A 12667-nucleotide genomic window follows, 5' to 3' on the forward strand; every position below is an offset into this window, starting at 1 on the left:
AGATTCAGTTTTTAACGTGGAAAGTGGCTTTTCTCATTGCTATTACGTCTCTATGCTATTACGTCTCTACGACGTGTTAGTGAGCTGCAGGCGCTCACTGTACAAGAACCATTCATTCAAATTCACTCCAACAGGGTGGTGCTGCGCACTAACCCTAAATTTCTTCCTCAAGTGGTTTCGCAGTTCCATATCAACCAGACCATTGAACTGCCTGCGTTCTTTCAAAACCCAGAAACAGTGGCCGAAAGAATGCTCCACACTCTTGATGTCAAACGAGCTTTGAGGTACTACATCGATAGGACCAAAGACTTTAGGAAAACACAACAACTCTTTGTTGCCTTTTCTGCCCAGCACAAAGGCAACCCCATTTCCAAAGCAGGTATAGCCAGGTGGATCGTTAAGTGCATTCAGATTTGCTATCACAAGGCTAAGCGCACTTTGACGGTCCCTCCCAGAGCCCACTCCACCCGCAAGTTGGGGGCCTCTATGGCTTTCCTTGGTAATATCCCTTTGGAAGATATTTGTAGAGCAGCCACATGGTCTACACCACACACATTTACTAAACATTACTGTGTAGATGTGCACTCCAAGCAGCAGGCAGCTGTAGGGCAGGCTGTTCTTAAAACACTTTTTCAGACTTCTGCAGCTGGCACAGGCGGCCGCCGTTAATGGAGGGACTGCTATGTACTCTATGCTATAGATATGAATTCAGCAGCCCACATGCCTCGAACTGAATATGCTACTTACCAGTATGCATCTGTTCTTGGCATGTAGGGCTGCTGACATTCATATCGCCCGCCCTCCTCCCCGGCGCCTGTAGCGGCTGCAGACTTTTTTACACTTACTCTTAGCATGGCCATCGCTTACACTGTTACACTCCATCTTTGCCACAATGGCTAAAAACAATCTGAGGATGGAGTCGATGCCCATGCGCACTTTAGTCCAGGGGAGGAGCCACCTATCTCGTGATACTTCGAAGACTCTGCCAGGACAACAATGTGCAATTATCCGGACCCAACACTAGGCGGCGATCTATGCTATAGATATGAATGTCAGCAGCCCTACATGCCAAGAACAGATGCATACTGGTGAGTAGCATATTCATTTCTTACAGATATGTTGAAGAGGTGTGGCGCAGCGGTCAGGGTGCCTGACTACGGGGTTCACGGTTCGATCCCCGGTGCCGGCGGGTCAGCCCAGCACCATGTGACTCTGGGCAATAGCTCGCTTAATCTTCCAGAGGGCCCCCAGCGCCGGGACACCACTTCGGAGGTAGCTGTGCGCTTTACAAATACTGGTTTTTCGTAACTTGTGCTTATATATTTCTAAATCCCATATGTGGTACTTGGGGATATTTAACGTAATAAGGAGAATGAAATATTTACAAGAGAACACGCAACTTAATATATTAAGGGCTTTAATTTAGAACTCGGCAGATCGGTCACAAATGTGACAGATATCACATCCTCCATATTACTAGTGTATTCTATTTATTGGTACTTTTAAAACGGCAGACGGGATATTAGTCACGTTTGTAAAGTAACCCTTCCTCCAAACTCTAAATCCGGTCCTAAGATACCTGTGAAAAAATAGAAAAAGTAATTGTAATCCAAAGAAGGCAGAGGAAGACATACAAAATCCTAAAGAAAGATAACTCTATGTATGTCATGGATGCGCCTTAGGAGATAACTTAAATGTAAAATGGCATTTTTGTTTAACTTCTAGTGAACTTTTGGCAAAAAAAAAAATGGTTAGCAAACACATGTTGGCTGCTGATGCAGAGAGGAGGGAGCAGTGACCGTGTGCAGTCACAGTTTAATGTTAGAGATGTCAGTTGGTTTGTGTTGAAGCCTTGACTTTAGAATATGAACCTTGTAGGAAGGTAGATCCCTGACTATGGTTGCCCCAACTTTTTGCCTGGTGTTTTGCTGGTTTTCTGACTTAGTTGACCTGGGACCCTGCTATTCAGGACCCCAGGCCTACTGCTCTCTCTGTAAAATGGATTCCATGTACCTTAGGTACATATCTAATTGGATACTGAGTCACCTTATCAGTCCCTGTATAGTGTACCTTAGGTACCCAGGGCATACCAGGGGCTGCAGCATGTATTATGCCACCCCTGGCTGGCCATCCAAATCTGACACAACTGGCTGCACGACAGCTGGGGCAAGGTGGTGTAATCACCCTTTGCTTTAGATATAGTATTCCTATATCTAACCCTAAAATGGACACATATATTCCTATCAGTCACTCCTATGGCAGGCCTTGACAATCCTGAAGGCAGAGTGCTTGGAATCGTGTGAGATGGTGCTCTGGCATGAGCTGAGCCTGTCTGCGGCTTTCGGGATCTATCCCTTAGCCGTTTCCATGATATCGCATACCATATACTCTTAAGTGCATTATAATCCTCGCGGTTATGTGCCAACTCTGGTATCGCTTTATCAAAACATGTCGAGTAAGGTGTCATACGAATTGGAATACTAACCCCTCGCCAATTCTGGCGACGGGGTTAGCATTCCACCCTTCTAGAGGGACACGACATGTATGTAACCTGTAATCCCGGTTAAAGTTAGACAGAGCCTTAGCTCCACAAAATGGATGCTGCCACCGAGACACAAGTCTGCCCTCCTGCTGCTGGGAGTCCTCCCAGCCCAGGAGGCAAGGACAAAGGGTTTCCTGCCAGGGGCGCTGCCAGCACCGTCCCAGACAGGATTTTGTGTATCCTAGGTAGGCAGGGCTTTAGAGGAAGGTGACTGCAAGTGGCACCCCGGTGCTCACTGTGCATAGGCCGGCTGGAACCAGTTTCAGGGGCACTCCAGCCCCTGATCTGGGGAAAGCCCGCCAAAGGAGAGGGGTGTAACCACCCCCCTCCTAGTCCCACCCATAGGGCAGGACTTAGTCGCGTGCCAGCCCCTTTTTGCAGGATAAAGTTAGGAACTGGCCCCCTTCCAAATCAGATCATCTTTGAATCCTGAAACTACTTTCCACGAAAGGAACTCAAGACTTCTTCCCAAGATTCTCCCTTGTGACTAAGGAGTAGTCACCCCGCAGCAGCAGGCACCAACCAAGCATCGCGGTTTGTTGCCAGTCTCTCCTTCGGATCAAGACTGCTCCAGCACGACAAGAACCGGCTTCCCTGGCACCTCTGACCTCAACCTACATCATCAGCCCAGCTGTGATCCGTGGGTGCGACGAGACCTCAAGGGACCGGCCATCTTCAGAACTGCACGACACTTGTCCAGCACGACCACCGAGTGACCCTCGACTGAGTGCTTTGGGGTAAGAGAAGCCCCGACCCTGAGCAGCTCCAGCACCGAAGTTCAGCCCCCCTGCATCCACGAGATCTGCGTGGGGCCCTTCTGCTCTTGGCTGCCAACCGCGTTGTCCAGGTCGCTTGCCCGTTGGCTAGTGGCCCTCTCACGACGCTCCACGACGACAAACACTGCTGGTCTGGTTGCTCCAGACTAGCCCTTGCTCCCCTCCAAAAGAGGAGCACCCTGGACCCTCCTGGTCCACTCAAGACGCCATTTTAGGTCCACCGCGTGGGCCTTGCATTTGCCAAGACTTGTTGCCCAATCCTAGGTCCAGCGACGTCGACAGCAAGAACCTGGGACAGCTCGCACCTCCATCCTGGTCGCCGACAACGCCTCCTGGTCCGAGAGACTGCAGAGCCCAGCAGCGCCCACTCACCTGGCTGAGGTGACTTCGTCCGGTGCCATCCTGGTGCCCACTCAAATCACTGGCTAGTGATTCAGAACTTGGTCCCCTCTGCTTACAGGTTTCTTCTTCCCTGATCCAGGCTTGGATCACCTCGAACTTCTTCACTGGTCGCCTGCCAGCAACTTCTTTCTTCAGGCTCCTGGATCTTCAACGAGGGTTTCCGACGCAACTTCAACCCTATGCAGCCGCAGCCCCTGGGCTAGGTAACCTGAGTACTCCGGTGCTCCAGCATAGTCCAACACCCTAAGTGTTCGGATCCACTCCCGTTTTCGACCCACCTAGTCTGGTTCGCCCGAGAACAGTAACTTTGTCTTTACTAGCTTCCATAGACTTTTTCCCGCCTTACGCGTGAGAGTTCCCACTCTGCACACGACGTCCACAGGCCTCCTGCTTCTAATCTAAGGGTTTAGTATTGTAGGCCTAGCGTTTCTAAAGTCTCTGAGAATAGTTACTTACCTGCTAGTAATTCGCATTCCACTTTTGTAATATATGGTTTTTCGTGCCCCTCGGGCATTTGTGTAAATTGTGCGACTTAAAGTATTTTCGTAAGAGTTTTGTTGTGTGCTTAGCTCCCTGACTCCTAAAGAGGTCAGGGTAGTCTTGTTATAAATAAATATCTGTTTATTTTCATAACAACTGGTGTGGTGTCCTTTCACTTGGTGTTCAAGGGGTAATGTGATGGTAAAACAGCTGGCTTAACACGCCCTCTAGAGTCTTAGCCTTAGACTGCTCGTATCCATGCTACTAGGATAGCTGGTCTATAAGGTTGACTTACAACCAATCATCAATAAGGGTTGTTTGGACTGATAGTGATCACTAGAATAGTGAGCACTGCGTATCAGGCCAACTTCTCACATTGGTGAGCAGCGGGTGGGATTTGAGCTTGCTGTTGTTTTACCACACATATCCTAAGAAAATCATTTGAAAGATCACATAAGTACTAAGGTACATATAACTTAGCTTAGAATACTCTGAGTTCTACTGAACCAGCTGTTGTAGCTCCTAGGGCCTAGCACACCCTAAACTACAACTCTAGCAAGGGATCAGTAGGCAAACAAATAGTGTAGGTAAGTGCACCACTTACACCTCACTAGAAAAGCATGTCTAACCATGGAGAGTCCACTGAGACTCCCCTGGTAAGCATTTACCCTCCACAGGTCACTTCAAGATATGCAGCTCTCAGTTTCCAGGAGATGAGACAAGTGTGTACCTCCAGGAAACTGAAACAGGGGTCTAACCCCACCATTCCCTTTCTGATAGGTCTCTTAGAGACATATGATGCTAGGAAAGCATCTCAGGGAGATGGGAATATGCCAGCCTTAGAGGGACACCTTGGTGATCCAGACCTCCTTGGCACTCAAAATGCAGTTGAGGAGGAGGATCTTGAGGAACTCTCTGAGGGTGAGGCAAACAAGGGTCCTGAGTTAGTCAGCAGACTCACTAGGGCCAACTTAGACCTACTTGGGCAAGGATCTGGGGGACCCCCAGTACTGACCCTGATGAGGCCTAACCTTGGAGTTAGGAGAGATAGATCTCTTTCTAGGGACTCCATTAGATCTCTGCACTCTAATGCCTCTTCTCAGAGGAGAAGGCACTCTCCACAGAGGAGATTGACTTCCCCTCAGAGAAGAGAGCATGAAGCAAGGATGAGACAAGCTAAACCGAGGATTGAAAGGGAAGAACTTGCCCTGGCCAAAGAGAAGCCTGCCTTTGCTAGAGAGCAGCAGATGAGTGGGACAGTTCCCACTGGTGGCAGCAATCTCCCAAGAGAAAAAGAGAAGGGTTTAGATACTAAACACCTGACCAAGATAGTGCCCCCCTTCAAACAAGGGGATGACATCCAGAAATGGATGGCTGCTTTGGAGAGGGCCTGCACTGTGCAGTGCATTCCCCAGAGTCAGTGGGCAGCTATACTGTGGCTCTCCTTTGATGGCAAAGGTAGAGATAAGCTCCTCACTACTAGAGTTGAGGATGCTAACAATTACCAGGTCCTGAAAAATGCACTGGTTGATGGGTTTGGTTTAACCACTGAGCAGCACAGGTTGCTGTTCAGAGACACCCAGAAAACTCAGTCTCAGGACTGGTCTGACTTTGTGGATTGTGCCACTAAGGCTTTGGAGGGCTGGTTGCTGGGTAGCAAGGTTACAGATTACACAGGATTGTATAATCTAATGATGAGAGAACAAATTTTAAACAATTGTCAGAACCAGTTGCTGCACCAGCACCTTGTGGATTCAGATCTGACCTCTCCCCAAGAATTGGGAAAGAAGGCAGACAAATGGGTCAGGACAAGGATCAAGCAGAACCAGAACCAGGGTGGTCAGAAGAAAGCAGACCAGAAGGGTAATGTTAAGAATGAGCAAAATGACCAGAAGTCTTCACCAGGTCCCCAACAAACCAAAGAGGGTGTTTTCTTCCTACCAGGTCGGGTTCGCCCGTGAACACTAACTTTGCCTTTACTAGCCTCCATAGACTTTGTCCCGCATCCCGCGTGAGAGTGCACACTCTGCACCCGAGTCCCCTAGGTCTCCTAGAAGTAATCTAACGATTCCCTAGTTAAGTCCTAGCGATTCCAAAGCCTATTAGTACTGTACTTACCTGCTAGTAATTTCGCATTCCACTTTTTAAGTATATGGTTTTTCGTGCCCCTCGGGCATTTGTGTATACCGTGCTAACTTAAGTATTTTCGTAAGAGTTTTGTTGTGTGCCTAGCACCCTGTCCTCATAAAGAGTACAGGGTTGTTGTGATTCTAATAAATACACTGTTTATTTTCATAACACTTGTGTGGTGTCCTTTCACTGGGTGTTCAAGGGGTAATGTGATGGTAAAACAGCTGGCTTAACACGCCCTCTAGAGTCTTAGCCTTAGACTGCTCGTATCCATGCTACTAGGATAGCTGGTCTATAAGGTTGACTTACAACCAATCATCAATAAGGGTTGTTTGGACTGATATATAGTGATCACTAGAATAGTGAACACTGCACATCAGGCCAACTTCTCACATTGGTGGCAGCGGTGGGATTTGAGCTTGCTGTTGTTTTACCACACATGCCCTAAGAATATCTTGTGAAAGATCACATAAGTACTAAAGGTACATATAACTTAGCTTAGAATACTCTGAGTTCTACTGAACCAGCTGTTGTAGCTCCTAGGGCTTAGCACACCCTAAACTACAACTCTAGCAAGGGATCAGTAGGCAAACATATAGTGTAGGTAAGTGCACCACTTACACCTCACTAGAAAAGCATGTCTACCCAGGGAGATTCTACTGAGACTCCCCTGGTCAGTGTTGACCCTCCACAGGTCACTTCAAGATATGCAGCTCTCAGTTTCCAGGAGATGAGACAGATCTGTGTCTCCAGAAAACTGAAGCAGGGGTCTAACCCCACCATTCCCTTTCTGATAGGTCTCTTAGAGACATATGATGCCAGAAAGCTTTCTCCGTTACATGAGAACATGCCAGCCTTAGAGGGAACCTCTGGGGATCCAGATCTCCCCAACATTGCTACTGCTCCAGCATAGTCCAACACCTTAAGTGTTCGGATCCACTCCCGTTTTCGACCCACCTAGTCGGGTTCGCCCGAGAACAGTAACTTTGCAACTGCTAGCCTCCATAGACTTTTTCCCGCCTTACGCGTGAGAGTTCCCACTCTGCACACGACGTCCACAGGCCTCCTGCAACTAATCCAAGTGTTTAGCATTGTAGGACTAGCGTTTCTAAAGTCCATGAGAATAGTTACTTACCTGCTAGTAGATCGCATTCCACTTTTGTAATATATGGTTTTTCGTGCCCCTAGGGCATTTGTGTAAATTGTGCGACTTAAAGTATTTTCTTAAGAGTTTTGTTGTGTGCTTAGCTCCCTGACTCATAAAGAGTTCAGGGTAGTCTTGTTATAAATAAATATCTGTTTATTTTCATAACAACTTGTGTGGTGTCCTTTCACTTGGTGTTCAAGGGGTAATGTGATGGTAAAACAGCTGGCTTAACACGCCCTCTAGAGTCTTAGCCTTAGACTGCTCGTATCCATGCTACTAGGATAGCTGGTCTATAAGGTTGACTTACAACCAATCATCAATAAGGGTTGTTTGGACTGATACATAGTGATCACTAGAATAGTGAGCACTGCATATCAGGCCAACTTCTCACAAACCTACTCTGCCGCTTTGTTCCCTATTCCATTGTGTAGGTACTCTCATGGGTACATTGTTGAAGTGGACTAGAGACAATGTTTGAGACCTTCGGATATATTGATTAGGGAATCTTTATTTTAAGCTCTCATAATTGGTGTTCCTTGTTTTGGAAGAGTTAAGCTAAATGCCGTATTTATAGTCTTTCATTCTCAGCTAAAAACTAAACGGTGCATTAATGGTCATTTTAGACGTGCATTGTTCCAGACGAAATATGTTTTCCATTTCAGGTATGGTTTTGGGAGTGGAGGAAATGAAAAGTTCCAGATCCCTGGGGATGCTGAGCTGCGATATGAAGTAAAACTTAAAAGTTTTGAAAAGGTAAGATTCCTGACCTGAAATTTGGTGTTGGTATATTATCTGTGAACATCATGTTTGAGGCATGTATGGCTGTATATTAACATGCTTAGCAGAAGTCCGCCATTTAGTGTTGGGCTCGGAAGTGTGCAAGTTGGTTTTCTTCAAAGAAATCTTTCAAGTCATGAGGCATGGTGACTCCACTTGCTTGCAATGCGCATGGTCCTTGACTCCATGGTTAGATTGTTTTTTTCCACTGTCTGGTTCGATTGCGGACTCCTCTGTTCTGTCTCGACATTGTCGGAAAACTACCAATCACCGTCTGTATTGTCATCGATTCGGAGCAAATCCTTATTCTCCGTGTTCTGTTAAGGCCATGCCACTCTGCTGGTTGAACAGGCACCCTTTCGTTTTTGCCCACGCTGCCGTGCCAAGTTGCCACAACCACCACCTGGTGTGTAACTTGTGCAAGAACCGATCTGAGGAGTGTGTAAGGCCCTACGCTCAAAGAGACGCCCGTGATCGGCGTGCAAGATGTCTCAATGTCCAGATGCACCGTTTCTCACACACTGGACATTTTTGGATCCGAAGAGTACCATCAAAAGGCACACGCTCAGGCCTCTGCAGCCAATGAGGGCTCCTTCTCGCACAGCGACAGTTCGGAGTCCAAGCTCAAAATCTAGGATATTCCGCTGGGACAAGCGGTGAGTACTGATCCCCATCCATCCTCACCACAGTCTCAACAAACCCTCTGGTTTGGACCGACTGAAGCCCTAGCATAGGTCACCACTGCCTTCGGGCCATGGTTGGCACCGAACAACTGTACTGGTGCCAAAGCAACAGCGCAATGCCCATACCTACCAGTCATCAGCCTTGAGTCGAGACTCTGAATCGAGAGCCCCAGTGCCAAACCTCTGTCTTCCGTAGCACCAAAACCAAGAACATTGGACCAGAGACCTTCTCTGTATTGAAACAATCAGTGCCGAAAGCTGTTTCGAAACCGGAGTCCCATAGCTCAGCCACACAGAAGGTTAGCTCCAAAACTGTGGAACCGGTACTTGATGTTTTGCAAGGATATCTTGATGCCTGGCAAAAACAACTGCTGATTCACCCTGACACAGGTAGAATCATGGCTACGCCTCCCCCAAACAAAGGAAAAGCCAGCAAAGGGATAGTTAACATTTGATGAAGCCTTGGAAAGCCTGCCCACCAAAGCACAGAAAGAGGTGGACAAGGCCACCAGTTCACCACCCATTAGCCCACCACCAGTGACACGAGTGCAAACACTCAACCACCTTCTGCAGATACCCACTACTCCCAGGATTCGATTAATTTGTTTGGGGACCATGGGCATGATGGTGACCAAGACTCTTTCCTCTTAAAATAATCTGTGGGACACCTATGAAACAGACCTACCTGCAGATATGGATCCAGATCTGTATCCAGCTAAACATCTTTCCAGATATCATCTTTCCAGATGATACTAACACATACCATGACATCATAGGAAGGGTAGCTAGTTATCATAAGGTTCAGCTCCACACTTAACCACTGGAGGATGATTTCCTATTCGAGACACATTCATCCGCTCAACACTTGGCACAATACCTGCTGATGCTTAAAGGTATGCTAAGACATACATCAGGTATTTGAAGGACCCACTAGAAGTACGAGTCATTATACCATAAAGTGGATAAAAAATGTAAGCGGTCACCTACCGACCCATCATACATAAAAGGCCAACTGCCACCAGACTCTTAAGTGGTTCCAACATCAAGGAAGAAGGTGAACTTCAGCAGCACCTCCACCTCATTTCGGCGTACCCAGTCTCAGCATACATCCCCAAGAGTATATTATAAAGGATCCTACATAGGAAATAATTCCAGACGTAGAGGCGGTGTCAATAAACCATCAGTTACAAAGCCTTGACTTACCTGCCACTTCTCCCCCTCGCCCTCCCATTCCTCCCCATTCATACTATGCCTGTTGGGTTCAAGGCTTCAACGGTTCTTTCCCGCTTGGCAGAATATCACCTTCGACCAGTGGGTGTTTGATATTATCCAACATGGTCATTGCCTGGCGCTCACTGCAACACCTCCAAACATTCCACCCCACATGCACAGACTGGAAACAGACCAACATCTGCTCAAAGAGGATGTAGAAGCTCTTCTACAAAAGGGAGTAATGGAGCCTGTGCCACTACACCAACACGGCACCGGAGTTTACTCTCTTCTCTTTCTCATTCCCAAGAAGGACAGGTCCCTAAGACCAACCCTAGACCTCCGATCTTAAAACAGGTGCATTCTCTTAGAGCACTTCCATATGGTCACTCTACAAGATATCATTCCACTCCTACAAAAAGGCGACTTAATGGCCTACCTCGTGAATGCCTACTTTCACATTACAATTCGCCCAGCCCATCAACAGTACCTCATATCTGTACTAAACAGACAACACTTTAATTTCAAAATACTTCAGTTCAGGCTCACTACAACCCCCAGGGTGTTCACCAAATGTCTAGCAGTAGTAGCTGCTGGTCTACGCAGACAAAACATTCATATCTACTCCCATCTGGACGACTGGCTCATCAACAGTACAAACTATCAGAGCTGTTTTCAACACTCAAACAACCATAAACGTACTTTATCGACTTAGCTTCACAGTCCGTGCAGTCAAGTCCCACCTACAACCTCTTCAAATACAACCTTATCTCGAAGCCATCCTCAACTCGCAGACCGGATTGGCTTACCCAAATACAGCAAGGATTCAATCCTTCTAGATACTAATTTTACAATGTCAGCGTCATCGGCAGATAACCGTATGAACAGTCATGCGTCTGCTAGGCATCATGGCATTGGTCATAGCACCTTATGCCAAACTCGAAATGCGCCTGTTGCAGGGAAGCCTTGCATATCATTGGACTCAAGCGCAGGGTCAACTCTGGAAGATCTAGTGTTGCTCAGCTGTTAAGCTTACCACTATGCAGTGGTGGAATACCCACAATCTTCTAAAAGGATGGCTGGTACTAGACCCAGTTTTCCAGAGAACCATAATAACATGCATCACTCACGGGCTGGGGGGCACACTCACAGGAGTTGACTATACAGGATCACTGGACACCCAGTAAAACCCATTTCCATTTCAGTCACCTCAAGTTGCTAGCTGTTCGTCTAGCGATGAACGCTTTTCTGCCTCACCTCATTGGCAAGGTGGTTATCATCAAACCAGACAACATGGGCGGGGGTGGAGCCTAGCAGGCCAACATGGCAGACGTGGTCTAAGTGAGCTCTACTGGCACGTAACTAATCCTGCGTGCAATCACACTCTCTCGTCACCTTGACGATCCTCCCGGGCTTGCCCAACCCCGGGGAGACACTGGGTCCGCCTACTGAGTTCTACGTCAGCCACAAGACCGTCCTAGGTCCACTCCGGCACAGCTAGTGTGCCTTGCCGACCACTGCTTAGACGTTGGGGACGTCCCCATAGAGAGGAGCGCGGCCGATGGCATCTGCATTCAGGACTTAAGGCTGTTGATGGGATGACTAAGTAGGCATCATGGAATACTAAGTGCCCCGCCGGGGTGAAAATCCACAGCGAATGACCACTGGCGCTTCGGTGCTCCGACTAGAGCAGCAGCCCATACACCGAAAGACGCCAGGGCCTGGAGTGCGGCTGTAAGGAGTTGCGTGCAGCGGCTGGGGGACGTTCCCGAGACCACTAGCAGCTGTGGAAGGGCCTGAATTGGCCTCACAGAAACCTGTGAGCCGCGTCTGGTGTGAAGACCTTCTGGCGCTTCTAGGTCTGGGCAGACCTGTTATTGGGGGTCGCCCGGGGGCTGGAATTGGGGTCCTCATGGCTCATTGGCACACACATTTCCCGGCCAGCTGTGCCGTTCAACAAAATATACAGTAGTGACGAAGTGAGCAGCACCTTGGTCTTGGTGTGACTGTCGGGGCTGGTAGCCTTGGGGGCATAAGATTCCTGGAGGGCCGGATTTGGTGGAGGTGCAAACCACCCCATACGTGTAGCCGGGTTCAGTACTTAATCGCACTTTGGACAGTCGGTCTCCAGACTGCTGTGATACGTGTATGCCGTGCCAGGATTATGAACTGGTTAGCAGTTGGGATCGGATGTTTACCCCTCACAGTGGCCGATTGTTTCCTCAACGGACCACCCACGTTAATTTCCTAGATCGTTCTAGACTACTTCACATCAAAGACTCTGCCTTTGATCATTTTTGCTGACACTTGCTGGCTGTCATTCTCTAACGTCCTTGTCCTGAAGAAGACCTGTTATGACATTTAAATAGCGCATTGTCAGGGTAGAATCGTCGACGAATACATATGGTTCAGCTACTTACAATTCTCTTGGCTCAAATTTACAAGCGAAAGTGATGCCCACCAGAGACATTGTCCTCTCTCATCCTGACCACCTTGTAGTTAGTTTTCTTGTTAAACTGTG

General features: G+C 47.9%; 1 protein-coding gene across 1 annotated transcript in view; it reads left to right on the top strand.

The window, feature by feature from the left end:
- Positions 1-12667, top strand: part of FKBP4 (FKBP prolyl isomerase 4) — a 503272-nt gene that overhangs the window by 289768 nt on the left and 200837 nt on the right. Inside the window, exon 6 of the mRNA XM_078673725.1 lies at positions 8140-8230. Within this exon, the coding sequence (XP_078529851.1) occupies positions 8140-8230 (91 nt within the window). The remainder of the gene's footprint in view (positions 1-8139; positions 8231-12667) is intronic.

Source organism: Lissotriton helveticus, chromosome 1_1, assembly GCF_964261635.1.
Source record: "Lissotriton helveticus chromosome 1_1, aLisHel1.1, whole genome shotgun sequence".
Classification (NCBI taxonomy): domain Eukaryota; kingdom Metazoa; phylum Chordata; class Amphibia; order Caudata; family Salamandridae; genus Lissotriton; species Lissotriton helveticus.